The 27,302-nt window shown below is 34.7% G+C and overlaps 1 protein-coding gene across 2 annotated transcripts in view; it reads right to left on the reverse strand.

Moving 5' to 3' along the window:
* Nucleotides 1-829: 829 nt before the first annotated feature.
* The window catches only part of TTC13 (tetratricopeptide repeat domain 13), a 38,718-nt gene continuing 12,245 nt past the window's right edge, over nt 830-27,302 (reverse strand). Inside the window, exons 9-23 of one of the 2 annotated variants that reach the window (XM_084515753.1) lie at nt 25,760-25,842; nt 23,316-23,457; nt 21,856-22,030; nt 21,305-21,461; nt 19,962-20,092; nt 19,513-19,645; nt 16,605-16,697; nt 12,269-12,352; nt 10,645-10,729; nt 8,350-8,456; nt 6,943-7,078; nt 6,165-6,244; nt 4,938-5,016; nt 2,859-2,938; nt 830-992 (exon numbers count right to left, since the gene is read on the reverse strand). In XM_084515753.1, coding sequence (XP_084371879.1) covers nt 869-992; nt 2,859-2,938; nt 4,938-5,016; nt 6,165-6,244; nt 6,943-7,078; nt 8,350-8,456; nt 10,645-10,729; nt 12,269-12,352; nt 16,605-16,697; nt 19,513-19,645; nt 19,962-20,092; nt 21,305-21,461; nt 21,856-22,030; nt 23,316-23,457; nt 25,760-25,842 — 1,689 coding nt within the window. In that variant the 3' untranslated portion in view covers nt 830-868. Of the gene's footprint in view, nt 993-2,858; nt 2,939-4,937; nt 5,017-6,164; nt 6,245-6,942; nt 7,079-8,349; nt 8,460-10,644; nt 10,730-12,268; nt 12,353-16,604; nt 16,698-19,512; nt 19,646-19,961; nt 20,093-21,304; nt 21,462-21,855; nt 22,031-23,315; nt 23,458-25,759; nt 25,843-27,302 lie in introns of both variants that reach the window. The other variant, XM_084515752.1, reaches the window with a different exon arrangement.

Raw genomic sequence — 27,302 nt, forward strand, 5'->3', positions numbered from 1 at the left:
ACGTAAAGTCACAGAGCTCAACCTAAAACGAGTACAATACAGTTAAGACTCACTGGAAGTAATACGAGTATGACAATGAGAAATTGGTTCATGGTATTGTCCACGTTGTCTGAACTGAATTAGCTCTACCCTACAGGAAGTCTGTCTTTCCATCAGTCCCCTTCCAACAAAAACAACCCAGGGAGCCCTAGATTGTTCTCCCAACATGCTCTCAAGTTTGTTGATATCTTTTGCCAGATACCGCCACCAATGGGTATACGGAAAGAGAAACTAATGCACTGCTGCTGTGTTTTTGACATTTACTCACCGAGAAGCTAACCCCGAATGTCATTTGTTTGTTTTTGTTTCCAAATTATGTTCTTCTAAAATCCGTTCCTTTAAGCTGACATCTGTTCCTTCACTGGATTACATTACATGAAATGCCTGTGTATTTACCAATTACTCACACATTTTCTCGAGGTTTTCCATGCAGAAGACAGAGGCTTTGGAAAAAAAAATTAAAAGGGAAGTCGCACGATGGTATTTTCAATGCACTTTTTTTTAAAGTAAATCTTCACTTGCAGAGCATTCAGAACATAAGTGAGATGGAAATTTCTTCTTGCTCTTCATTTTGCCCCCCTCCAGACAGCTGTATTTCTTGTTAGAGTATGTCAGGATACAAGAAGTTAACTGTTTTCCTTTTTTTTTTTTTTTTTTTTTTCCTTTTTAATATTACTGGTCACAAAGATTCCCTTTCCTAGTGATCATTACTCAAATAAGTTTGTGTACTCTATTTATCGAAAAAACAAACAATAAACCCAGTTTGACCATATTTTCCCCTTCAAAATAATTTAGGGAGCAGCATATCTTGGTCTTTTATTTGTATAAATTACACAACAGCTATAGTTTTTTTTAGACAATAAGACGAGTCTGTATTTAGTACTTCAATCATCGTTCTCAGGGTAGGAAAAGTCTCTGATACTGATGGCAGACTCTTGTAAGAAGGTGAAATACTGAAAAAGGAAAAAAAAATATATTAATTTTTTGCTGCACTAAAAATAATTTCCCTGAAAGTTAACATATTAGCTTGTATTTCTGTTCAAATGCTTCAACACATTTGGGACTCAAAGCCAAGAACCTGTTGATCACCACCAGTTCTTGTTTCTCTTGACTCCTCACTTCAGGAGCTGCCCTCACTATACAGAATGAAAACAATCACTAAATAAGAGCCTTCTGAAATGGCAGAACTTAAAGCAGAGTTTTATTGCTCTAAATCTTCAAACCTTACTTACCTTACGCACTATAATTTTTATACCACAGACAAATTAGCTCCCAAGGTTAATTATCATTGTATAATTACTTCCAGCTATTTGGGCTGTGGTTCCACAGATACTTTTCTCAGTATCAAGCAGAACCAGCTTTAGCATTTTCACCACTCTGGCTCATTCCTCACCCATCTCTCAGTTGAGCCAGCAAATCCTATGCTGTGAAACAGTCTCAGTTAAAAATAACCTTGTCAAAACCAAAAATTATTTTCCTGATCTGGTTTGCTATGAGATCCCACACATAATTTCAGCAGTACAACTGAGAGGGTCAGATACACATAGGTAGGGTTGGAATAGTTTAAGCTGACTTTTCTCCAACAAGAGAAGATAACTTTTGTGTGGTAAAGGTAGTGTCAGGAACTGGAAAGTTCCTGTTAGGCCAAAGCCTTCTCTTCTCCAGGCTAGGTAAGCCCAATTCCCTCCTGTTGAGACATGTGCTTCAGCCCCCTTTACCATCCTGGTGGTCCTCTCATGAATTTGCTCCAGTTTATCCTTCTTTACTGTACCAGCAGCCCCAAAACTGGATGCAGGTGTGGTCTAAAGTACTGAATGGGGCAAAATCATCCTCACAATCTAGGGCAGCCCAGGATGCTGCTGGCCTTCCCTGCTGTCAGCTCACATTTAGTTTGTTTGCTTTCCTAGGGACCAAAGTGTGGCTGACCAGCCTCTAGTTTCCCTGGGTTGTCCTTCATGCCTTTTGAAGGCAGATGCAAGATTTCATTTCCTGAAGTTACCAGGAACATCCCCAGGTCCACATGACCTCTCAGAGATTACAGCTGGCCTTGTAAGGACATTGGCCAGTTCTCTCAGCACCCTTTAAGTGACTTGACCCTGTCCTAAAAGATACTAAAACTTTTTTTTTTTTTTTTTTTTTTTTTTTTTTTTTTTTTTTTGTCTCTAGCCCCATTTTTAGATTTTGTATGGGGAATATCCACTAAGGGACAAATCAAATGCAACAGTTCTGTAACACTGACAAGGAATTAGCATGTTCAGTAGTCAAAAACCACTCTAAGAAAAATCAAAACTTTTTTTTTGGCATAATACAGAAGTCATACTGTTATATTAATGTAATACTGCATATACAAAACTTCCATTTACTTTGAAAATACTTATTCTTCAAATTAAAGTAGCACCAACAGATAAGTACATCACTTTCAGTGTATAGGTTAGAGATCCATAAGAATGGAAAGAACCACCAAGTTGAATCCTCCCCCCTTTTTCCACTCAATCTCAAGATTCATTAATAATAACTACAGGAAAAAAAGGCAAATTATACCATTGGACAAAATGAAGAAAATATTAATTCAAGGAATTTTCTCAGTGGTAACACATGATGAGTGGATGTGTAGACAAATGTTCTGTTAGCCTAGGAAACTGTTTACAAATTAGGATTTGTTAAGACAAGATTTGAAAGTTAAAAATAGACTGGATCATTTGTTAAATTCATAATGTCTAAGTCACTTCTTCAGCATAGGCTTAAATTTGACTTAAAGTCTTTCATATTCTACTACCCCACACCCATCCTCCTCCACCATCAGAACAAAAAAGATTTACCTTTTTAGGTTCATCCAGCTCCTTGCTATTTTGCTAAAAGCCTCAGATCCTGGTGCTGTCATTGCTTCAAAATCAACAAGCTGAAAATGCAACAAAATTGAAGAGATCTTAAGAAATGAGAGAAGTTTCAAGTTCTCTAATTCCAGGAAGTTAATCCCTGAATATTCTTAATAGATAACTTCAATTTTAAAAATGCGTTTTTCCTTTTGTGACATAATACAGTTTCTCCCTCTAAGCAAGATGTCTATACTACTCAGTTGGTGACAGAAAATATGGACCATCTTCAAAAAATTATTATAATGTCCAATTAACAAATAAAACTGGGATATTTCACATTTTCACACACTGTATCTGCAAAATATCATACCATAGGAATGGTAGACTTATACTGGATTTTCCAGGCATTCTGTATTATTTCTTTCCACAACAAGTTTTTAGAGTTTAATTACAAACAGCGAAGAACTCTGGAAACTTCATATCTACAGCTCATAGCAAGTTTTCAGCAAAGCAGTGCTCGAAGACGCTGCTTCGTTAAAATTGTTTAGTGAACTCTGGCTGAATTTACGGAAGGGTTCCAATCAAATGTTTCCTCTGTTCCTGGTGGGACAGGAGTAAGCTTGCTAACTAATCTGTGCCCAGGCTATTTTCTCCCTCATCACCAAACAATTTGGAATAGCAGCATGCATGCCAAGCACTGAATCTGACTGTGGGTTTGCATTCCTGTCCACAATAAATAATACGCAGTCCATGGCTACTGCCAGACCTTCCAAGGCAGCAACAGGACGCTTGACAACTACATCCTTGGCTTCAGAGCAGTCTGATATTGCATGCTGTAATAAGCTTGGGACCAGAAATCCCCCTCTAAGAAATCTGTCAATAACTCCAGGTTTCATTTGACTAGAAAAAAACAATTTCTTGCAGCTAGTGAAAACCTTCCTAAAAATGGTTTTGTTTCAATTCAGGTGCTATTTCAGGAAAAAATAATTTTAAAAAGCCTCAAACATAAGAATTGCCTTGAAGTTTTCCATAAGACAGAAATTCTGGTTTTTAGTAAACATGAAACATCGCTTGACCACTTAAAATTGGTCAGCAAAATGCACTACCTTATTAAGTCCTAAGAATATGCATTAAAATAAAATAACAACAAAAAAACACTCCACATAAGTAAATATTCAACCTTAGTTAGGGCTCCTATAAAACACTGAAGATATCAACTTAGCAGCCCCCTGAAATTGAAGTTTTTTTTGCTATCTGCTCTTAAAAGCAGCTAGGAGTACAGTACACATTCTTTTCATGTCCATGTTTATGTTTTTGCTGTTGTTTTTAATATTATCAGCCTTCTAAACTCAGTACTAAAAGGACAGACGTTATTGTTTTCAGGATTTTCTAGAATAGAAAGGAAAGTTGCTCTTTCTTCAGTTATCCACACAGGGTATTTCCTTCAACACTGAGTCTCACTGAAATTTTGCTGATTCTTTTGACAATACATTAAAGAAACAGAGGTGCTCTCTCTCCTTTCACGCTGAGGAGGTGATACAGCTAACAGTCCATTAGCTGAATAAAGAAAGGAAAATGGAGCAAGGTGTTATAATATTTAAATGCAATCCAACCTTTCAACTGACTACATTTTAAACTGCTTTCAGAGGAGGAGGAGGTATTACGAGAAACTGCAAATACGTTTTTTGATTGCTAAGCCCTAAGTACTTAAGAATACATTGAGAGTAAAGAAAGAATTTCTGCTGTGTGTCCAGAAGAGCTGCTCATTCTGCCTAAGTATTCTCAGAATCCTTTTCAAAGAAAGCTGGAAAATGCAGCTCAGCATACAAGAACTGCTTCCCTTCCAAAGGTGTAATTACTGTGGGACACAAGCTGCTACCATTTGACTAAGCAGAGTTACTGTATATACAGTTGCTAAATCTCACCTGCTCTCAGTTCAGCAGTGGAATCTTTAAAACTCACTAAGTCTACCTCATCTCCAGTAAATAAACGTGTAACTTCTGTTCATTTTACAGCTCCTTCCTCAAGTTTACATGCATTTCTTCCTCCACCAAGGCTGAAGCAGTGCGTTTTGATACTTGCCTTTCCTTTAGGAATTTTTCCTGATACTTCTTTTCCACTTGCCATTAGTGCTCCCATGATCACTGAATAAGCTATTACACTAAAAAAAAAAAAAAAAAAAAAGTCAAAGATTTCCATAGTGTTATACTAAATAATAGCTTTAAAATAGCATTCTTTTAGACTACAAAAAGCACAAATTGTGTATATTGCTGTTTCACAGAAGGTTAGCAAAAGTTACAGATGTGGTTATTTTAGAAATAAAATAAAGTGCAACACACTTAAGAAGTGAAATCACTTATTTTCCAAAACCATTGAAATAAAGATCCTATGAAGTTTAACTACTAAAGAACACTGTTTCTACAGTAGTCAGAATTACAATTTCAGAATTGTGAGTTCTTAAAACTCCACACAGCTGAATACAGAGCAAACTCCTGTTTCCAAGAAGCTTAACTGTAGCCCAGAAGTTTATAAACTTCACTGCAACAGAGCTAGAGGCACTGTAGGACCAAAAGGGATTCCCCTGCCCCATCTGTTCAACTTTTTTTTTTTAATTGTGAAACTCAAACAATTTCTTTAATCTTCTCATTCTGCAAGATAAAGTAAAAGGCTGATTAAAGATACGAGTCTCTTGATTATTTGTTTATATTCTACTGAACTGTGTTTATCAATAAGCTTAAAACTCGTAAGTGCTCTGTGGAAAAGAGATTAGTAACATTCAAACCTGGCTACGTGTATGACTTAAACTAGAATTTCAGTTGAAGAGATCAATTAAATATGGAAAACTTTATTCTAATGTTTCATTTGGTGACCCTAACAGCTGAAAAAAATATTAAAAAAAAATGCAAAGTAAATATTATCTTAAGTTATACCAAAGTATATTTCATATACAATACATGTTTCAGTAAAGCTTTGAATTAAATTACAGTGGCCTAACAATGTGGACTAAGAACCCAAATGTTACAATTTTAAAAAGATACTTTTCAATCCCTGAGCTGAAGTCCATAAATACTACTAGCCATTTTAAATATACATGCAGCTATGAATAGTTACTATCAGCAGTTACGTACTAGCTTTTAAAACACTACAAAATCAGTGTTCATCATCATGGCAGCTAAAATAAGAAATGGTACAGGACAGACAGTCCAACTTCTATTTTTTCATATTAAAAATATATTAGGATACTGTAATACATGGACATTTTACAGTGTGCATCCAAGACAACAGATGTGATAAAAAACAATCACTAACCTAGATCCTCTTGAAAGTGGCATTAAATTATAGAAGTAATAAACTAATGACAGGATCAAGTTGCACACAGCATCTGCTTCCTAAGCAAAGACAAAAAGAGAATTAAAGATGGTCTAATATCCAGATGTTACTATATGTATGAACATATATTTGGAAAAATCTTGTAGCACTTTTAGAATAACTGTTTCAAATGTGAAAAATATCAAGCTGAAGCTTGATTAACATATATACACAACTTATTTTATTATACCTTTCAAATTTAGGTGAAACTGTTTACCTATACTGTGTTAAAGGATGAAAAGTGGAAAGTGCAAGCTTAAATCTGGCCAAATTCTCATTACAACAGAAATCAACATGAACACAATTTTTTTTTTTCCCATGACTCCACGTTACTTCTCATCTTACATCCAGCAACTATAAACCAAATCTGCATATGATCTTAAGTAGTGCTTATCAGAACAATGAAACAGTGATGACAGACCCGTGCAAACGAAGGAGAAAGAAATATCCACTACTTCTGTAGCAGAACACATTGTGATATCAAGACCTTGTCTGGACTCTCTCCAATTACTGCAGCAAAGCAGAGCAAATTTAAGTAGCAGACAGAATGATGGCAATTTCTTATAATATTTGACATAACTGGATTTAAAGAAGCAGTCTATTTTATTACTTAAGATCTCTGTCAAAAAGTATTAAGACATTGACTGTTAAACACAAGGTATAAAAACATAATAGAATTTTATCAAGGAACTCATTGTTTCCATTAAAACAGTCTTACCCCCAGCTCTGCAGACAGAATTAAAATTTTTCCTTTAGCTGTTAGATCCTTATATAGAGCGTCTATTTCTGCATGATACAGCTGTGTTCTTTCTTCTGTTGTCTGAGTTTCTACTGAAAATAATATGTTTCCAACTCTATCAAACAGATTAAACAAGAACATAATTATTTTTTTTTGCACATACACAGGCTAAGTAACAAATGTGTAACAGTTAAATACTACATCATAACTTTTTCCTATATTTTTCTTTATATTATGTGCATTGTCCCCATTTTAGTTTAAAAAAACACAAACATTGAAATTAGAAACATTTTGCCATGTTGTAAGTTTATCTGAAAGAATACATCAAGATGCTATCCAATTTTAAAACATATTCTTGGCTTTGAGACTCCTGTATAGAATGCAAAATACAGTTTTACAAACTTAAATCTACCAAAATGGAATTGTTTTGGTATAAAAGCATGACTTCAAACTATGGATTAAAACAGATTAATATAGAAGAATATTTGTAAGAAGTAAATGGTATACCATTTTACTAATACCAAAATATCTTTCTAAAATAGTGAAGGCATGTTTTGTTTCATTTCAGCGTATACAGGCTTATGATTTAGAATGTAAAATTAGAAGTTAGGAAATATGTTAACACTTCAGAATAGAAGTTCAATTTCCATGTCCCAGTGTTAGAAGCACTCAAGTTCTGGGAAAAAATCCAATGCACAGAATTTAAAATCCCATAATAAACCAACAGCATGAGCTGTCTAGTCAATCTTTCAGCTGGTAGTTGGAAGGGGTTTCTGATTAGTTCTAATTAGATTCAGATTAACGCTCTTTGAGAAGACAAGGAGTCAGTATCTATACAGTGAGAAATTTGCTATCTCACTCAATGAGATAAGCCCGAGGTCCCACCTGAGCATATCCTCATAGAAGAATAACATAGTCTAAACTGGCAGAAATAGGTCTGCAAACATCTCAAAAATACAGAAAATTAAAAGGCCAAAATCCAAATAGAAGAGTCTTTTCCATGCTTTGGTCAAAGAAATTTCCATTCAGGACTTCTCAGCCTCCATAAAAGACAAGGTCTCACAACAAGAAATGTATTTTGATATGGATAAAGAATGGCATTTTTCCTCCTTTAGGCTTTTTATATTTTAAAATGAATAACAAGGTGTCTCTTCACTTATGTTAGAGAATCATCTCAACTGAATTCCACAATTACTGTCCATATTCCCTCTCTGTCAGGGGACACAAGAGGAATCAGAAGTGCTGAAATAAAATTTAAAAATATGGTGGCAAGAACGTCACCAGTGAAAAACAAAAGCCACTTGATGCAAGTAGAAATGGCATTTGCGAAGATAAATTGCCAATACTTCATCATTACTTAAGGTATTTGAGCCCCCGAAAACATACTTATCTCCTGTTATGGTAATCGTGAATCCATCATATTCTTTTCCTTGATCCTTAAGGCTGGGGACTTTTGTGTTCACAGTAAACCCATCTCTTGTTTTACTGTTAAACTGCTTTCAAGAGAAAAAGAGAAGTAATATTAGAGTAAATGCAAAGAGACAGTCTGCCTCTATTGTTTTGAAACACTTAAAACTGGAATAGAAATGAAAGTGGACAAGCTGGGTGAGCAGTACAAAGAGTTACTGTCAACTACATTATTTCATTCATTCTTCATTTGCTACTGGATGGAAATCTTAAGTACCGAATGAGGCATTTTGCCATTCAACTTTAACTATATAGTGAATATAAAACTGCCTCATGTGTGAAAAGCAACTGTAATTTGAACTGTACAGATTTCTCCCCAAGTTGCACGTTGACAGTAACCATTTGGTGTAACAATGTAAATGCAAAAGCAGGAATCTGAAAGTCTGCTTTTTATGTTTACACTAAGAAGTAGTTGTATTAGTTTAACTGTGGATTCCAGAACACAATCTCATAGCAACACTTTGTTAACTATGATCCAATTTCAATTAATGTTTATCCTCATCAGAAGGAAAAATATCACAGAGTTTAAGAATTTTACAAAGCTACATTATCTAAATGTAGCACTGTAGCCAAAGAATTGTATAAACCAGGCAAAACTGTATTTAAGTAAAGCCAAAAGCCCAGCTTTTGACATAAACATTCCTCAGCTATCTGAATAACCAAACTGCGTCAATATTAGCAGGCAGCTATTTTATACAGGCACTATTAATGACTATTGTGCAATAGTGTTGAATGAATTACTAGGACAATTATTTATTTTAAGATAGAACTTGTGATCCAGAATGTTATGTTTAAAGAGAATCCGCATTTATTTTTAAAGAAACAAATCTAAAAGCCTCTAATGAGAAATAGCATTCCACTTAGATGCAATTCAGAATAGGATACAGTTGATTCAAACCAGAGCAAAATGTACAGGTTATGAAAACCAGGAAAAATATTTGCTGCCAGTTCTTAGAAACATTTATAACAAACTAGGTTATGTATAGTCCACTATGTTTATACATTTTCATCATTGTCTTGGAGTAACCTGTATTTTTAACTCCAGTAATAGGATTTCTTTTCTCTTTTTTTCTGGCTTATGATTCTATAGTAGCCATAAGAAGTGCTCTACAGGGCTGTTATTTGCACTTTCATATGGCAGTAGGCAACACAATCACCTATCCACCCCAATATCTACAGTCTCTTCATCACAAGTTTGTTTAGGTTTAGCTGGTATTCATGTGGATTCCTCTTCAAAGGCCAAGGACAAGACAGGAATCTAAAAAGGACAGACTTCCAAAACTATGAATTTTGTAGACCCTTATATTTGTAAAACCTATTAAAAACACCACAGAAAAATTCAGTGCTTGAGCCATGTGGCTTCTGTGAAGATACCTATATTGCACAAGTGAGGAAATTCAAAACCAGTGTATCAGCAGTAGCAGCAAGGTAAACAAATCTTCTGAGGAACTGTTCTGTGGCAATCAGTCAGAGTGACTGATCAGCAACAGCTTGGTATCTGTCCATGAAACCACAGTGCAGACGTACCAACAGAAAGTTAGGAGTTGGTCTCTATTTGGAATACATATTCCTTCCCAAATTTTATTCTATTCTAAATGAAGCTCTGTTCAATCTTTTAGCAATATATACTTTGTAATGGTGTTTCCCCAAACCCAAATACTTACATAAGGGTCATCCTAGAGTAATTTGAAGGGATTGAAGGAAGAGGGGAAAACCCGTTACTTAAATCCAGCTTAAGTCTCATTGCTTAAGTTGAGATCATAATATAACTCATTTGGCATGCCTTATGATCCACTGTCTTTCTGCAGATACCGTCACCAGCAAATAGTAAAAATGCAGGTTTCCCTCACTCCTTTTCCAGAGCACAAGAACGTAAAACACAGTTTCAGGTTGGCTATCAGTGACTACAGGCAACATTAGTTACAACAGTTTCACATTAGATTCACCAAATGAACTTGTTCCTTCCATGTTGCTCTTGATCTTTCAGACATATCTTCAATTTTTTCCTTCATACTGTACACACATGCTATCAGACCATTACAAAAGATCTGACCACAAACCTTTCTGGCTGGTAAGGCAGAAATACCTTTAATTAGTGTTTCCAGTTTGTCATTTCTAAGTTTATACACGGTTGTTACATTCTGGGGAACTAGATATGTCCCATAATATGCTGTATTATTTTCAGCATATTTTGAAATGTTTTCTTTGATTTACCTTCATTATGGGAAGAAGATCTTCTACTTTATGTACCTTTTCCAAAGCTTCTCGAACCTCCAATAGTCCTTTTGGATTATTAGCACTAGAAAAAGAAATGATCAAATATGGAGTCACAATGTTTGAACGTGTAACAATTCTGGAAATCCATCTAGCTTTAACTTAATTAGCCATACCAATGGTTAGTACAATGAGTTATTGAAAGGTATTTACTTCTTTTCTGAAAAGGAGTTTCTTCATACTTGACCACGTGGTCACCTATTCTAGCACAAGAGAGTCACTTTCTTCAAAAAGGATTTTCCACCCTAGATCACCTCAGCTTATTTTTTCAGTTTCAATCCTCAACTTCAAACTTCAAATTTATCTTATTTGTGGTTGGCCACTCTGGAACACTGAACAGTGCTTGTGTGTATGTGTGGGCAGGGGTTGTTGATGAGAGAAGACAGAAGAAAAATAGTTTTGTTAGAAATGCTCTTCCCAATGTTAGAAATGCTCTTCCCAAAATGAGTGCATTTGTGCAGCCTCAAATGTAACATATATATTACAGGTGCAGGCACAGATGGATAGTGAAGAAACCTATTGAACCAGCTCTCTAAAATTTATCACTGTACACAGATTTTAAGAATTGAAGTATATTTTAAAACCACTGCACAAACTGCTCTGGTTCAAGGTCAAAGGCTACTGGCTCAGCCTGAAAAAGCTTTCAATAGAAGGTAGACTTTTCAGTTAGGACAAAGCTTATGAATCAGTAGCTATCAGAAATGTTCTAAAACTTAAATGTTTTCAACTGTTAAAAAGCTTTTCTGTACTTTTATTTTTGGTATTCACATAGCACAAAGAATAATAGAATGTAATATTTAACAGAAGTTACCAGGCCAAAGAAAAATTAGAAGACCTAAGAGCTTCTTAATTTTTTTAAACTTTGTCAGAACATTGTTGCCACAAATAAGCCACAGGTTGGGAAGACATTTTACGCATAAGAGAGCGATCAAAGTTTGAAATTGATATAAACACCAATTTTAAGATTATCTACATTCTTCTGTTTAAGGTTCTACTACCATCTTCTGCTTGAGTACTCTACAAACCCATCTATATAACAGGTAGCAAAGATTTTCTGTTCTGATAAAACTACTTGCCAAACACCAGTTTTATATAAAATTGCTTTTCATATCTTCTATTTTTCCTTCTCCTCACTCCAAAAGGTGGGATTTATCACTCTATTAAAAAAATTAATCTCAATATCCAGAGGAAATTATAGTCTATTTTACCAGGAACTGTACTCCATTCTACCAGGGGGGAAGACATCTTTAATGAGTCATATTTTATAGAAAGAATTAAGACCCACTCATGCAAAAGCTGTGGGTAGAAATTTAATACCATTATTTAATTAGAAGTATACTATAACTGACAATATTTTTCCGATTAGGTTAAGTGGCAAATAATAGGATTTTGCATTTCTATTAGGAAGTATAACAGCTATAGACACTAAGAACACTAGAACATAGAATTACAGAAATGTCACTTGGACTTTCCGAAATTAATCACTATGTAAATTTCAAATCAGTATTACCAGGGGAGTGAAGCAGCAGGCAGGGAGAAGTGAAAAAAAAAATCAAAAGCTTACCCATGATAAACAAGGATCCTATCTTTGATAAAATGCAGAATTTTCTCGAAGTACTCCAGGTACCGCATGTTAATGACCTGGCCCCTACAAAACAAAAGAAAAGTTTCTCTTTAAAGTCCTGTTTTTCAAGCCAACATTCCAGGGCTAAGGCAAACATTGTTCATTAAAATTTGACAATATTTTATCCACAGATGCTCTTAGATCAAAGTAAAGAATTAGAGTTTTTTTCTGAAATGGCAAATTGCCCATCCACAACTTTGGACATAGATTCCCAATTGAACTTGCAAAAATTCATGTATTATTGGTACAGTTGTTCTCAGATAAACTGCATTTCATGGGTATTCTCCCATTTTTAGTATATCCATTATCTATACGATAATTATCTATTGTAATAGGACAGAATTTTCTCAGACAGTTGTTTAGACTAGTAGAAATTGCAGAGCTGAGAGAATTATCAGTGTGCACACTGATTTACTTTGAGAACCAACATTCCCCATTTTACTTATTTGTGAACAGATGTGTTAATATGCTCTAACATAGTTTTCCATGTACAGTTTTCACATTTCCAGGTACAGTTTTCTTTACTCACCTGAGCACCTACTTACTGAAGTAATTTTGCTTTGACTCCTAACAGGAGTAGTAACTGTTGAATAAGGAAACAAGTTTTTTTGCCCCCATAGAACACAAAGAAAAATTATAAATAAAAACCTGATAAAAACCTGCTAGTATTATAACCACTCTGAGAGGAAAAATTACATACCATTATTGCATTTGTAGGAGTCCTTCCTCTTCTCCCAGTCTACAAAACAAGATTTTATAAAGCAAACGTTATCGCTCTCTGAGGAAGCAAAACCACTGTCAATCACAGGAAGGTGTACACACCTAGCTTTTATTCACTCTGAGTAAGTGATTTTGGCAGCTTAACTCCCTGTCTCACTCCACCACCTCTCACTTCAGCAGGCCTGGTCTCAGAGTAATTGCAGAATCGGTCTTTAAAAACCCGAACAGAATTAGAACACATACATAATCTGCACATAGGAAAGGGAGGGAGAGATAGAAAGAGAAAGGATGAAGATAAATTTCTGTGCATAATTTGCCCTTGTTGTACGTCCCATCATTTTCCATCTGTATAAAAAAAATCTGTACAACAGGCAGAAGCATGTCAGAATAAGGAACTGGATTTTTATTAAGTGGCATCTTGGAAAATGCATCCAAACCAGACCTATCATTCCATAAGGCTACCACCTAGAAGCAGCAGTACTGAGAAAAGACTTTTGGTGGGTGGTCAGCTTTAATTTCTGTATATTAAGCACTACTACCAAAACTTCAAAAGCAGCACTCTTCTAGAGAGTGTCTTTACTTTTTTTTTTTTTTTTTGGTAAGAACACTGAGTGTATCATTAATGTTTAGCTGATCCCAAATCCTTGTTTTGGAAATAATTCAAACTTTCAAGAACATTCACTCTAATTTAAATAAAACTTGGTAACTTTAATCATTTGCCAGAAAAGAGATCAGCCAGAGTTGTGCTTGTGTATAGACCCACAAAGTAGCAGCAATAGCCAATATATTTGTATCTTAAGATTGTTAAGATCTGGAAGTCCATTAAACACAGTGAAGTACAAGACTTCTCTTATACCCTCTATTAAAAGCTCTTCAAATGAAAACAAAACTGTTTTCTGACACTCTTCAATCACTATACCATTCTGGAAAATAATTTTGAATTCAGAACTCACTGAATGCTAGTGCCTCCACATGTAAACATTTTTTTTTTCCAAAAATCATTCAACAATAGTGGACTGTAAATGCAAAGAATTCTGAGGTAAAGAAAAAGCATACGCTAAAAGATATCTAATCCAAGTATTTTTGCACACAGAAACTACTGGTGTACAATTTGTATCAAACAAGCTAGAGACAGCATGAGCTCAGCCTGACTACATCTGTCATGAATACTAAAACAATGAAAGAAAGTTCCACTTTTCAAATCGTTCAGTGGCTAGCTAGTTTAAAACATTACTCCTCTACGCTCTCCACTATCCCTCCTAGAGCTACCCAGCCCTAATTTTTGCCAAATAAACTACACAGATGCATGGCAAAATAGGAATACTAAATGTTATGTGCAGTAAGACACTGAATCAGCACAACTGAAGAAATGGTAGTTACCGGTATGAACTACACGGAACTACACCCAGTACTTGCAGTTATATTTCTTACATACTTCCAAGACAACGTATGCCATTAGCCAGAATGTCAAAATATTACTAAGTTCATATTCTACTAAGTATTATTTGAGCTTCTGTCAGTAGGGCCCATAACAAATTAGAAAGTCAGGAACCGTTACCTATCCTATTCCCTTGGAACAAAGAACAAAAGGCTGGTGTTCTATTGTTAGATAAAATCGTTTTATTAGAGAAAGTAATTTTTATTAGACTTGTTCTAATACTTTTATGTCTTTCTTGTGCTGGGGGCCCTAGAGCTGAAAGCAGTACTCCAGATGGGGGTGAGCCCCATGTGAAGTCATCAGGAGGGAATCCAAAAACAGAAACAAATCACTATGGGAAGCTAACCAAGGAAAACAGCTATTACTTGGGGTGCAGAATCATCAAACAAGTATTGCTTCCTAGAATCAAAAAGGATGCAGTCAGCAGCCAGTACTGAACCATGATCAGCTCTTAAGGCTGCTTCAAATCTAGTGTTCCCTCTAAAAAAGCCCCTAAATGGTAACTCCCTGATAATCATTGATTTGCTATCAAAAAATGCACAACCAAAATGCTGATGAGATCTCCAAAAGTCAAGGCTGATCCAAAACCAAAAGATTAAAACTGCAGGCCTATCATTCTCAAAGTTCATAATGCTTATTTTAAGTTTCTACAGAACCACCACAATAACTGGAACAGTAAGTTGTCAGTTTTGTTTTCCTATCAGCAGAGCAATTAAATGCAATTATTAAATGCAATGAGCAAAGCAATTACTGTGCTTTGCTCAGTGAAAAACAGTTGCTGACAGAGATCTTGAACAAGGGTGCACTCTTCAGAATATGCTTTCAGCATAGTAATCAAGTGTTGTTATATTAATGTCCTTGCATTCTGCCACCTTAGACTACCTAATAATTAAGTTTTCCCCTCTCCCATTTTAAAATAAAAACAGACAGAAACAGATGAAGTATGGGAGACACCCTTGTCTCAAAGAATAGATTGTTGTGATTTCAGCTGAAGCCTATGTGTGTAGAGAGGAATGCAGTAAAGATGGACAGAGTTTGGAGCCCAAATGTAACACTTGACTTGAGGGAAGACAGAAGCCTAAGCCTAAGACTGTCCAATAATGAGTACATCCCTGAAGGGCAACCACCAATTGCAATTTGGAGTTTAAAACTACATTGCCATTGCTCCTTAAAGTAAAGGGGAGCCTTGTAGAATGGTAGGACGAGCGTGGAGGAATTATCAGTAGTGATCATCATTTGTGAACATCAGACTATCACTTTTTTTACTTTAAAATTCTTGAGAAGGCTTTGCTTCCTTGTCTTGCTTTTTCCAAGCACATTCTCAAAAAAAGGAAGAAGTAGATATGAAAGCAGAATGACAGATCAAAGATTCAATACTTCCCATAGTGGGGGAGAAAAAAAAAAAAGATGTAATCTGGCTACATATTTAGTTACAAACACTCTGCTCCTGTGATTGACAGTGATGTTGCCACATTGCCACATTGAGTCTCTCACACTTCTACCACTTTGTGGGAGGTAGCACTACCTTGAGTGCAATACTGAGTCTTGCAGAATGGGAGAAGATGGAACGTACAACAGTGGTTCAATCTTTAATTTGAGCTTTGTTTGAAAATGCACCTATTACCTTTGATGGGTTACTTATTTTGTCACCTTTGCTTTAATTTGGTCTACTTTGAGAACAACTAAAGAAACTGTTTTCTCCCTATTATAAATTGGGAATAAAGGCAATAAGAAAGCTCTGTTTCATTATAATTGCCACTGTCTTCAAGAAGTATCATCTGCAGTAATAACAGCTGTGATTAACTTTACATTAAAAAAAGATCATTTGGGAATTAAAAACAGTATGTAAAAATATGCACCTTTCAGGTACTACTTTTTATCTTGCTGTAACTCAGTTGTACAGTTGAAATCCAGGAGGAAGAGAAAATGTCATCAGTGAAAAATAAGAGTGCACAACAAATAAATATTCCAATAGAAAATAATAAATACACATTAAAGTAAATAATATAGTATTGGACACATATGTCCTTAGCGTGCATGCTGTTTCATGAACAACCAGTAAGTTTTGGTACAGTGCCTTAGTGTGTGCGAAAAAGCTGTTTGGCAAAACTCTCATACCTGATTAAATTAATGTGATTATTAAAACCTCTGCTAAGGCTTCGGGCGGGCATTTGGTCCAACCAAAGCACAGGCTGGTCAGGGTCTGCTATCCTACAAAGACAAAGGATGTTAACATTGGCACGTTTCACTCCATGTAATATTTCTAATTGAACTTTGTTCTCTCACACAATTTTTCACAAAAGCTATAATTCAGAAGTCACAAAAAATGCTTTTTGTTTTTTTTTTTTAAAGAAATGTACATAGGGTTTTCATAAGAAAAGAATTTATAAGCATTTTATGTAGCTAGAGGTTGGCTCACAAAAAGTAAGGGTTTCAAACAAAGTTGCAATATGTCCTATGGTCTTTCAAAGCTTTGCATCAACCAGAAAATGTAATTCCCAACCCTTCCTTTCTTTTTAAAGGCGGAAAGCAGAGTATTTTCAGAAGTGCACTCCTTGTACCTAAAGCATCCTCTTATTTTATCAGAATACTTACTTACAGAATTGGTAGCTAGTATTACATGTAATTTTCGCCTCGTTTTAAATTCCATAGTGCAAAAATGAGGCTGCTTGCTTCTCGTGTCTTTCATTTAATAAATTAAGAACAGCAGCACAGGCAGTGAAAACAGAGGTTTTCCTAGTGCTGTTCTGTTGATATACTTCAAACACCTTTTTGGCAGATCTATTTTTAAGGAGTGGCTATCAGTCTGATTGCTACTAATAACTGGCTTATTATATCTCACTCATCTGCACAAGAACTATTAACACTAATGTTACTTTATTTCTTCCTCACTCTCTTGTTTGTTTCACCTACCTGGTTTAGCCTTTTATTAGAAAATAGAACCTTTGCAGCACAACTGTCTTTTACTTTACAAAAGAAGTAAGTGTAATAGGGACTCCACTGCGGCCCCTAGCTGCTACTATCATATAAACAAATAAAATTAGTTACCCTACAGTAATTAGGATTCTTCAGTCAAATGTGCCTACAATTATTCCATTTTAGGGTACATAAAACAAAAGAAAAATCTGATTCTCATTGCCAACAGAACCCCTGAAATCCACAAACAAGTATGTCTTCCTACTGATAAAGGTATACACAATTCCTCCTACGACAGCCTTCACTTGCATCAGAATTGCTCACCTTAAGTATTAATGAGTTCAGTATCAGTGATGCTTTAAGAAAAATAAATCCCAACACAGCATAAGACCTAAAAATGTGGGCAAGTCTAGTACCAGGTCCTCTGAGTCACCTCTGCCTTAACTGCTTGGAAGGTTGTGGGAATCTTCATGTCAAAACTGAATACTGTGTCTGCAGCAGGGAGCTTGACGTTGCACAGTATGTTAGTTTATAATGCACAGGTGTTAACTAAGGAGAGATTTTTAAGAACCAAAAACCTATAAAGAATTAAACCAATACAAGTGAGGTGACTGCTGTATTTTGTCTTTCTGGACTCAAAAAAAAAAAAAAAATTCAAACACGCCTCGATTCCGTCTTGTTCTTCACAGATGTTACTGCCAGAATAACAGCAGAAAAATGCTGCCTCATTCTACGATTCTACAACTCTGAGTACGTTATTGGTCACTTCTGACTCAATAAAATGCACAAGCCACAGAAAACTATGACAGACTGGGAAACCATTCTGGATGATTGCTTTGTACTTGTTTTACTCTTACACTTTTTCTTACGAACCTTCAACTAGCTCTTGCTGTTGACAGGATGCAAAGTTTTATTGACCACTGGTCTGAGCTATAGAGTTCAAGATAGTAACTTTTCTTACTGAGGAACCTGATGAGATGAGCCCAATCTGATCAATGTTACATGGCTATATTACTGCATTTTTTGTGAATTATTTCACGTGAATTAATCACGCAAAAAATAAAAAGTTCAAATGTTGAGTATTTCAGCTGACAAGATTGTCACAGACTGCTATTAAACGTCTGTTGTTTTCAAGGCCAGCAGTTTCAGACACAATACTCTGATAACTTCTGCTCAATCAACTGGACTGCATTTGAAACAAAACCAGAGCAATCCTTTCGCCAAACCTATCAATCTCCAAATGGGAAAGCAAGACATTCCAAAAGGCTGTTCAGAAAGGCAAAATACTATGAAGTATTTTGCTAATAACTTCATAGAATAAAAAATTAACAAAAATGAATTTATTCGAATAAATAATTATTTATGCAAAAAAAAAAAAAATGCTAGTTGTACACTAATGAAAAAAAATCATTGATATTTACAATGGCAAGAGATAATCAGATTCAGGTCTCCAGCAATCAGTTTGTGCAATTTTTCCATAGAGATGGGGTAGAAAAACCAAGTAAACATTAAAAAAACAAAAGTATTCAAGATGACTAAAATATATTCTATGGAACATTTTAAAAAAAAAAAAAAAAAAAAAGTATTTCTATTTCTGATAACAATTTAATGTGAAAGTAATTGAGAATTAATAGAAGATACAATAAAGTATTCAAAAAAACACACATTATTTGGTTTGGTCTTAATTACCTTTGAATGATCTATTTGTGTTTACCTACCAAAACACTCATCCATCCTCTCTACATTAGCAACACACTTTTGCTTTTATCTACTCTTTTTCCATGAAGAATGTAAGAAAAACAACAACAACAACAAAATGAAACAACACACCAAGTAAAGAATCCCTCTAACCCCAGAATGCCTCAGTCTGAGCTCTTTGTTTAGATTACTTATTGTTATGCAGCCCTTTATGGAATGCATTGGATTTTTCACAAATATATGCACAAAGATACATTCAAGTATATAGGCTAAGATTGACTCCCTTTAGCTTATTCAACTGTTTCTAGCACAGAAATAACAATTGTTCTACCTGTTCAGACTACAGCCCTTTGGTTAACTGAAGCATGCACCATTATTACAACTTAAGGCTTGTTTTCTCTCTTATCATTACCTTCGCCACTTCACAGCAATATCAAACATATCCCTCCACTGCATCAGTCTGGTTTTCCCATTCATCCGAACTTTTGAGTTTGCCCACGTCCGCTGCACAGCTTGCATTACTTCTAAAGTAGCCAATCCCATTGCTGGGAGGAGGAGGAGAGAAGGACAAACAACAAAAACAGAAAAGCAATCAGAACCACACACTTCTTTTTCTACTGACAGGAAAACTGAAGCAGGGAAGTGATGTATTTACAGAAAAAAATTCCCATATCATTAAAAACTGGGAGATCATCTTTTCCAGGAAATTTGCTGATATAATTATTATTTTCATTTTAACTTTTTATATAAGTATTCAAAATGAGTAGAGCTTAAGACCAATTTGCAGGTAGTTAAGGCATGGCATTAAATTGTAACCACATTCATTTTTTAATTCTCAAGTTGAGAGCTTTTTCAGTATACCTCTATGTATTCTTTTATTTGGAAGAAATCCTGGTGTCTCATACTGCATCATGGAACCCAGATGATCAGCTACACATATGAGTTCTTGCACATCAGTCTTATAGCTTTCAAAATTCTGAAATAACACATCTCTTACAGAGGAGAAAAACATACATCAGACATAACTTGGCAACATAGGTCTTGGAAGTTATAAAACAATTTGTTCGTCTGGTAATCCATACTGTTCACGTGGGAAATACTCAAAAACTGACTTTTTGACACTCGTTTCTTTTCCCACCTCACTAAATATACACAGTATATGGCAGTTACACTATCTCAAATCAAATCCTCATTCTACTCATCTTATTATTATCAAAAACTATTTCATCTTCAGACTTTCTCATAGTAATTGGCACTAAAAGTTAACCAATAACACACCTTGAAATGCCACGCTTACCTGAGGAACCTCAACACTAAGTAAGGAAAGAATACATATAGAAACTGGAAGTCTTATTCTGCAAATTATCCCTTAATTCTGTAAAAGCTACTTGCATATATGGAATAGAATCCATCTTTTTAACACAAAAGCCATATATTTTTAACTCAGCATTATTTTTACATAGAGGAATTAAGTGAGAATATATCTAGAAATTCATTTACATCAGGAGAAACTGCTATCCTTCCTTTAAGTGCATATTTCTGAAGACTAGTCTAATAAATCCCGTGCTCTGTTAGCTGATATTATGCTGCCCCTAAAATATTGGTTATCTAAATTATTCTGGAGAATATTTTTCCTAGTGAAACCCATATGTTATTAACAAATCTACTTAACAGTTGAGAAATTACACCTCTAACAAAAATAAAATAAAATAAAAAATAAAATAAAATAAAAAATAAAATAAAATAAAAAATAAAATAAAATAAAAAATAAAATAAAATAAAAAATAAAATAAAATAAAATAAAATAAAATAAAATAAAATAAAATAAAATAAAATAAAATAAAACAAAACAAAACTTAACACATAGCAAGAAACTAGTAAGGGTGCTACATAGCATTGCACTCAGCATCTCAAACTTTTCAATGCCTTAACACCGATTGCAAAGAAAACAAAATAGAATAGTAAATCATTAAAGCTGTATGATGTGAAACAATATTGCTTATGTGAAAATCAAACTGAAAAAAAGTCATTGTAAGTATCATTCTTCCTCTTTTATGAACTGAATCAACTCCAGTTGCTACAGTTTTCAAAAGAACCTACATTCACTGGATTTCCACAGTATAAGTGCCTCAGAATAGCATTTTTAAAAGTCAAGCAGAAAAAAAAGCATTGTGAGTAGGCTTAAAAAAAATAAAATTGCTCACTTTATATGTGGCTGTAACCCTGGCTGTTCTTCATAATTTTCTATAAGAAAAGGAAGATTTTTTGCCCAGTGGTCCTTGAAATTTCCAGGAAGATCTATATCAATATTATACTCTGTAAGAGGGGTATCCAAATGTGCATGCAAGTATCTAGAATACTCTGGAGGAAAGAAATAAAATTAAATACTGTTCGCATGATCATTCTACTTCTGTAATTATATAAGATCAGAAAACAGATTATACATTTGTCGGTTATCCAACATAACTTAAATAAGGTATTACTCTTCAATAATCAAGTTTTGTTATTAGCTAATTTCCAAGACAGACATAAGCCTACTTCAGCTAAGTACCACTTTACCATTTCACAGAAACATGCATCAGGTTTATGGTGCCGACTTTTAACTGCATGAACAAACAAGTGTGTACATTTTCTGGATGACACACTCTATTGTGCTCCTCAGGATGTACAATGTTTCCTTAAAATTGACATAATTATAACCACACCTGCACTTTCAGGGTTCTTACAGGATTTAAAGCGAAAAAAATCAACTCACCTCGGAGATATTTCACTTTCAGATATTCTGGACTGGCTTTCTGGCCTGGTAGTGGATCATTTAACATAACTTTAGTCTGAGCTTTTATGCCTTCATAAAACTGTCCCATTGCAACATGGCTGAGTCCTTTCATATACTGGCATACTTCATTGTATGGTTCTAGCTGTAGACACCTCTAGAAGGTTAAAGGAATAAAGCATTCACAAATCAAGAAACAGAGAATGAGAATCTTCAAATAAGCTAACCTGTTTTGTCAGAAGGCCTTCCCTACTGAAAAGATTTACTGATTATTAAGAAGCGCTTTCCACCAAAGTTAGATTGCTAGCAAAGAAAAATACTTCCAGCTTTACTAAAGAAAAGGAATTGCCAGTGCAAATATGCTTTTGATCACACTAATTGTTATGAAAGTAGACTGTGTTTGCACTAATGATAACAGGTCTAGTTTCATTAGTTGAATGAAACTAGAAAAAAAAAAACAGTCATTATATTAATGTGGTTTTCTTGACTAGTTCAACATATGGATTGAAGAAATGGTGTGATATCTTCATTAGTTCATGCATTAGTACACTTCATTATTTTAGTCAAATATTTACTGTATGTTAAACACATAGCAAACTGATATTCATTCATTTAAACAATGCTCTGATTCTTTTTCTAACAATTACATCTCTTTAGAGGAACATTTCTGTCTTAAAAGTTAAATCATCTTTTCAATTATACCAGTATCTACAAATTGTGTTCTACAAGAGGAATACATAATGACTAAGGAACTGTTCTCCTTAGAATAAGCACAGTTGCATTCAAAGGGGATATAGTCATGTTCACATCTCATTTCAATTATTGTTTTAAAAGCGAATGTTAACCACATGTCTATATCATTATTGTTCTGCCTGCAAAATGAGGCTGTTACTTAGTGTCCATGGAAAGAGGCAAGATTTTATTTACCTAAAGAATTATGTACTTTTTTTCCCCAAGGTCAGTGGCTACCTACATAGCATGAGTTGTTTCAAAACACGGAAAATGCCTCAGAAATTATTGTTCAAAAAAAAATGGAACTTTGTATGCATATTTTAAACTTAAAATTACAAAGAAGACTAAATCCTTTCTTCCCCCAGGTACAAATAAACATTTAAGTTTCAACCCAAAGTAAAATATTAGCTAGAACACAATTACCAGTTTCAAAAAACTGATAAAACGTTTCAACCAGAGCATGACTTTAGGAATTCATAAAGTAGAGGAAGTATCTTAGTTTTAGCCAAATTTCATTTTTAATTCTAAACTCCAAGCTTTTAATAAATCTTTTATGACAGACTTAAACTGTATTTATATTCAAATGCACATTCTTATTAGCATTCAGAATGTAAAACTTGGAATTTGTCTTTTTTTAAAACAATTCTTGTATACTAATTTTTGTTAAAATACTTTGATTTCTTATTTAAAGTGGGTCTTACACTACATACCTTAAAATTCTTCAGTGCTTCATCTAAGCTACCATGATGATAAAGCATCATTCCTTTGAGCTGTAATGTCTGAACATGATTTTGATTTAGCAGCAAAGCCTTCTGGAAGCTCTCTGTAGCAGCATCGAAGTTGCCAAGTTCCCTAGGGAATTCCATAAAGTATAAAGTGAAAAATACAGAAGTTAATGGTGACAGCAAATTTACTTTTTAAAAGTTGGTTTCATGTGTCCACAGGGGATATCATCAAAATGGAATGCAATACTAATAGGAAATTTCTTCAGCAAAAGCAGTAATTCTCTAACTGTTCTTTGGTGGTATTAACAGCTGCACAGTTTTTTACTAACTGAAATGTGTACTCTAATATGCAATGCCACAAGACCACAAAAATTTTCCACAATTCTATATGGACATAAACCATTAAAAAAAATAATTTAAGTATGGGTTTCAGAACCTAACAGAACCAAAATTTCCAAAAAATGCATTCTTAGAGAATGCAATCTCTGACAGGTCTTTTAACTTTTTATATAAACAGTATTTAATATACAAAATACTTAAAATGTTGAATAAGAAAGCGCGTGGTGTTTGGAAGATGAAACTAAAAACATACTAACAAACGTAGTGACTTACTCCATGGTCAGGACAGCTTTTAGTTTCTCTGTGTCTGTTTTTACTATCCAGAATAAATAAAAATAGAAATAGTACACAAGTAATTTTTTCCTCAAATATTTGTCCAGGAGACTGATTTTTAAAATTTAAGATCTTGAAGTTCTTTCTAGGTCAAGTTACATTACCTGAAATTAATCCAGACTAGCAGTGCCAGAAAAGACTAACAACATTAACTAGTTTTAAGTACATTTGCCAAAAAGAATTTTTAGACAGATCAGTGATTAACCACAGCTCTTCTGTTTCAAGCACATGCACGAACACAGAAGTCACTAGACTCAAAGCAGAAATTAAATAAAATGCCATAACTGATGTTGTGCAGAAGGACAAATCGGAGACTCAGAATTGCCTACTTCCACTAAAAAAAAAAAAATCTTTAAAAGATTTTTTTTAAGCACCATATTTGAAATGTAGAAGAAAGAAGGTGTGAACTTAAAATATGTAATTTTAGAAAGAAAGAAGCATCTGTCAGCTGAAGTTAACCAAGGGCTGTCCTGGAGAACTTAGGTATTATTTCTGCCTCTCATAACACCTGTGTGTTTATGGGAAAGTATTTCAGACTTTCCTAGTTGGCCACTAGTTATAAGTCCCCTCTGTTATTAAACAATATTCCATTCATCTTCTGGTTGTTGGCTGAGATTCCTTATCTCACTGCTGAGCATTTTAGATGAGCCAACAGTAATTGTGCTTTGCATATTAAGTGTAATAAAACAAAAAACAAGCAAAACAAGAAATGAAGTTTCTTTTACATTCCTTCTGCCATTATTTCCTGAGGACCAGAGAACTTTGAGTGTGGTGGACAGTGAGAGGGGAGAAAAGCAACATACTTCAGCTGATTGGAATGCTCTGATTTAGTGACTTTTGCTTTGTAAGACAACAATCCACTGCAAAATGAAACTTTAAAAAGCTTGTTTCCCCGTCATCCCCATCCCTCAAAGCAAAACTTCTTCAGAAGTTTCTTGGACACAGGATATAAAAGATGAGAGAGAGAAAGTCTCACATCCAAACACAAAACACATAGTTAAAGGATTTATTGGAAATGTAAAAAGGCACCTACCCACATTCCAGGCTAAATTACTGACAATTCATTAGCACCTGAAAAGTATTCACACACCACAGTAACAAATACCACAGAAAAACTCATGAGGAAACTAACCATTATATTGAGCTCAGAATGCAGAGACTGTAATAAGGCACAAGTCCACAAAGCTAATAATAAAAAATTAATGTAATAAATGTAATTCACTGCTTTCAGTAAATACTGCATGTTCTGTATGCTGAAGGAAGCATACAGCCTGAAGAGAACATGACCACATAACTAAAATCTGTATGAAATGCTTGTGTACCATCCCTACCCCATTTAACCCTTGATAAACAGAATATGCTTCTGCTGCAACAGCATTTCTGCTGCAGATCAGTACTTTCCAAAAATAGTAATGTAAAATATGAAATAGAAAGTTGACAAGACACAGCAAGTTGGGAAAAGAACTACAATGTGCAGAGATACTCAGTTGATGACTATGTTATGTTCCCATCTTACTGATACCTGCCATTCACCTAACCTTTGATCCACAGCAGCTAGGGACTGAAATAAAACTACAGAGCAAACCTGAAAATTATTTGTCTTGAACACATGCTCACGTAGCCATACTGGCCACAGGAGCTATCAAGGACACATATGATTCTGCATGGTTTTGTAACAAATGTGTGAAACTTTGGAGTGCATTTTAAAGAAGACAATCATATAGAAGAAGTTTAAAACTATTTCTGAATGTCCTTACCTGTAGGCTTGTCCCAGACTTTTATATGCATCTATGAAGTCTGCTTTCTGCTTCAGAGCTTCTTTGAAAGATTCAATGGCTTCCTATAGAGAGATAATAACAAAAAAGTTTGTCACTTACTACCTCCGTACCATTTTAGCATCAATAGTTACTTGCCATGGATTTAGTTATTCATCAGAACTTTGTAAGAAACTTAAGTTACTTGTACAGAGTTATTATAAATCCTGTCAAGATTCTTATTTAGAATAGGCATCAAATATATTCTGAGTACTATCTCCTAGAAGCACCAAAATACTTATTGAACAAAAATATAAGATAGTCATCTACCATTACTGACTGTCTTGTATACTCTAGATAAGTTTTAGATGACGGAAGATTATCCCCAAAAGCAATGTCTTTTCACTCAAAAATTAACACCCCCCCCAAAAATTAATACCCTCTCAAACTGAGCCAAAGCTCAGTTTCCAGCAAGCCTAGTAAAACCTAAGAGGTGACCTGTACAGCCTTGCTTTAAGAACCACTCCTGACAGTAATTTATTAGAGGATAAACAGGAGTAGAGGTATGCTTGGAAATACAGAGCCACTCAGTAACAATCTCTCAGAAACAGAATATTAGAGAGGGATGAAAGGGCTGTAATGGGTAAGATACTTCCTCCAGGAAAAAAAAAAATAGGGTAGAGGAAAGCATAGAATTGTGTCGATTTGCAAATCTGAAAAAAGAAAGCATTGTTCCCATCTTGAAGATTGAGGCATTATTTACTCTTGTCAGTTATATTTCCACGTTCACTTTCTGGGCTTTTGGCTGTCTACATCAAAAATCAGAAATTCAATCCAACTATTATTTGCAAGTACCTCACTTGACTGAGATAAGATACAGACAGTAAGTTCAGTGACATCCTGGAGTTCTCACCTTGTACAGTGAGTGTGTGTGTGTGAGGGGAAAATACCAGCATGGATACAAAAAGGGTAGTGATAAACTATGAAAGATACTGGGCTGAAACCCAGGAGTTCTGGGTTGTCTCCTGGTTCTGTCAGGCTTTCTTCATACAACCTTTACTGAATTCCAAGCTGTTAGTAAAGGCAAAAAAAAAAAAATCCACTTTCTTGAAATTTAAGAATCACAGTTATATCTTTGCATCTCAAATTGGTTTCAGTTGATTGAAAAAGGAAACAACTTCTCTGCTCATTTTAGAATCTGAGGGAACAATTATGTCCCCCCTATTTATCTATGAGCACTTCAGAATCAACTTATATCACAGGCACTGATGTAGGGTTCTCTATTCCTGGTTTCTTTGAATAATAGCTTGATTCTAGCTCATTCAAGAAAGAATCTAATATTATTTTCCTCTTCATCCCTTTCCCATTCACAGGCTCCTCTAAGGAGTCTCCATTTCATGAAAAAAAAAAAAAAAAAAAAGTTTAATACAACCATGCAGATCTCAGCAGAGATGCAAAACACAAACATCTTTGAAAGCACTACATAAACACATCATCAGTTATGACTGATTTACCAACGCCCATCAAGACCAGCAGTACTTATATG

The sequence above is a fragment of the Aythya ferina genome (assembly GCF_964211825.1).
Source record: "Aythya ferina genome assembly, chromosome: 3".
In the NCBI taxonomy this organism is placed as follows: domain Eukaryota; kingdom Metazoa; phylum Chordata; class Aves; order Anseriformes; family Anatidae; genus Aythya; species Aythya ferina.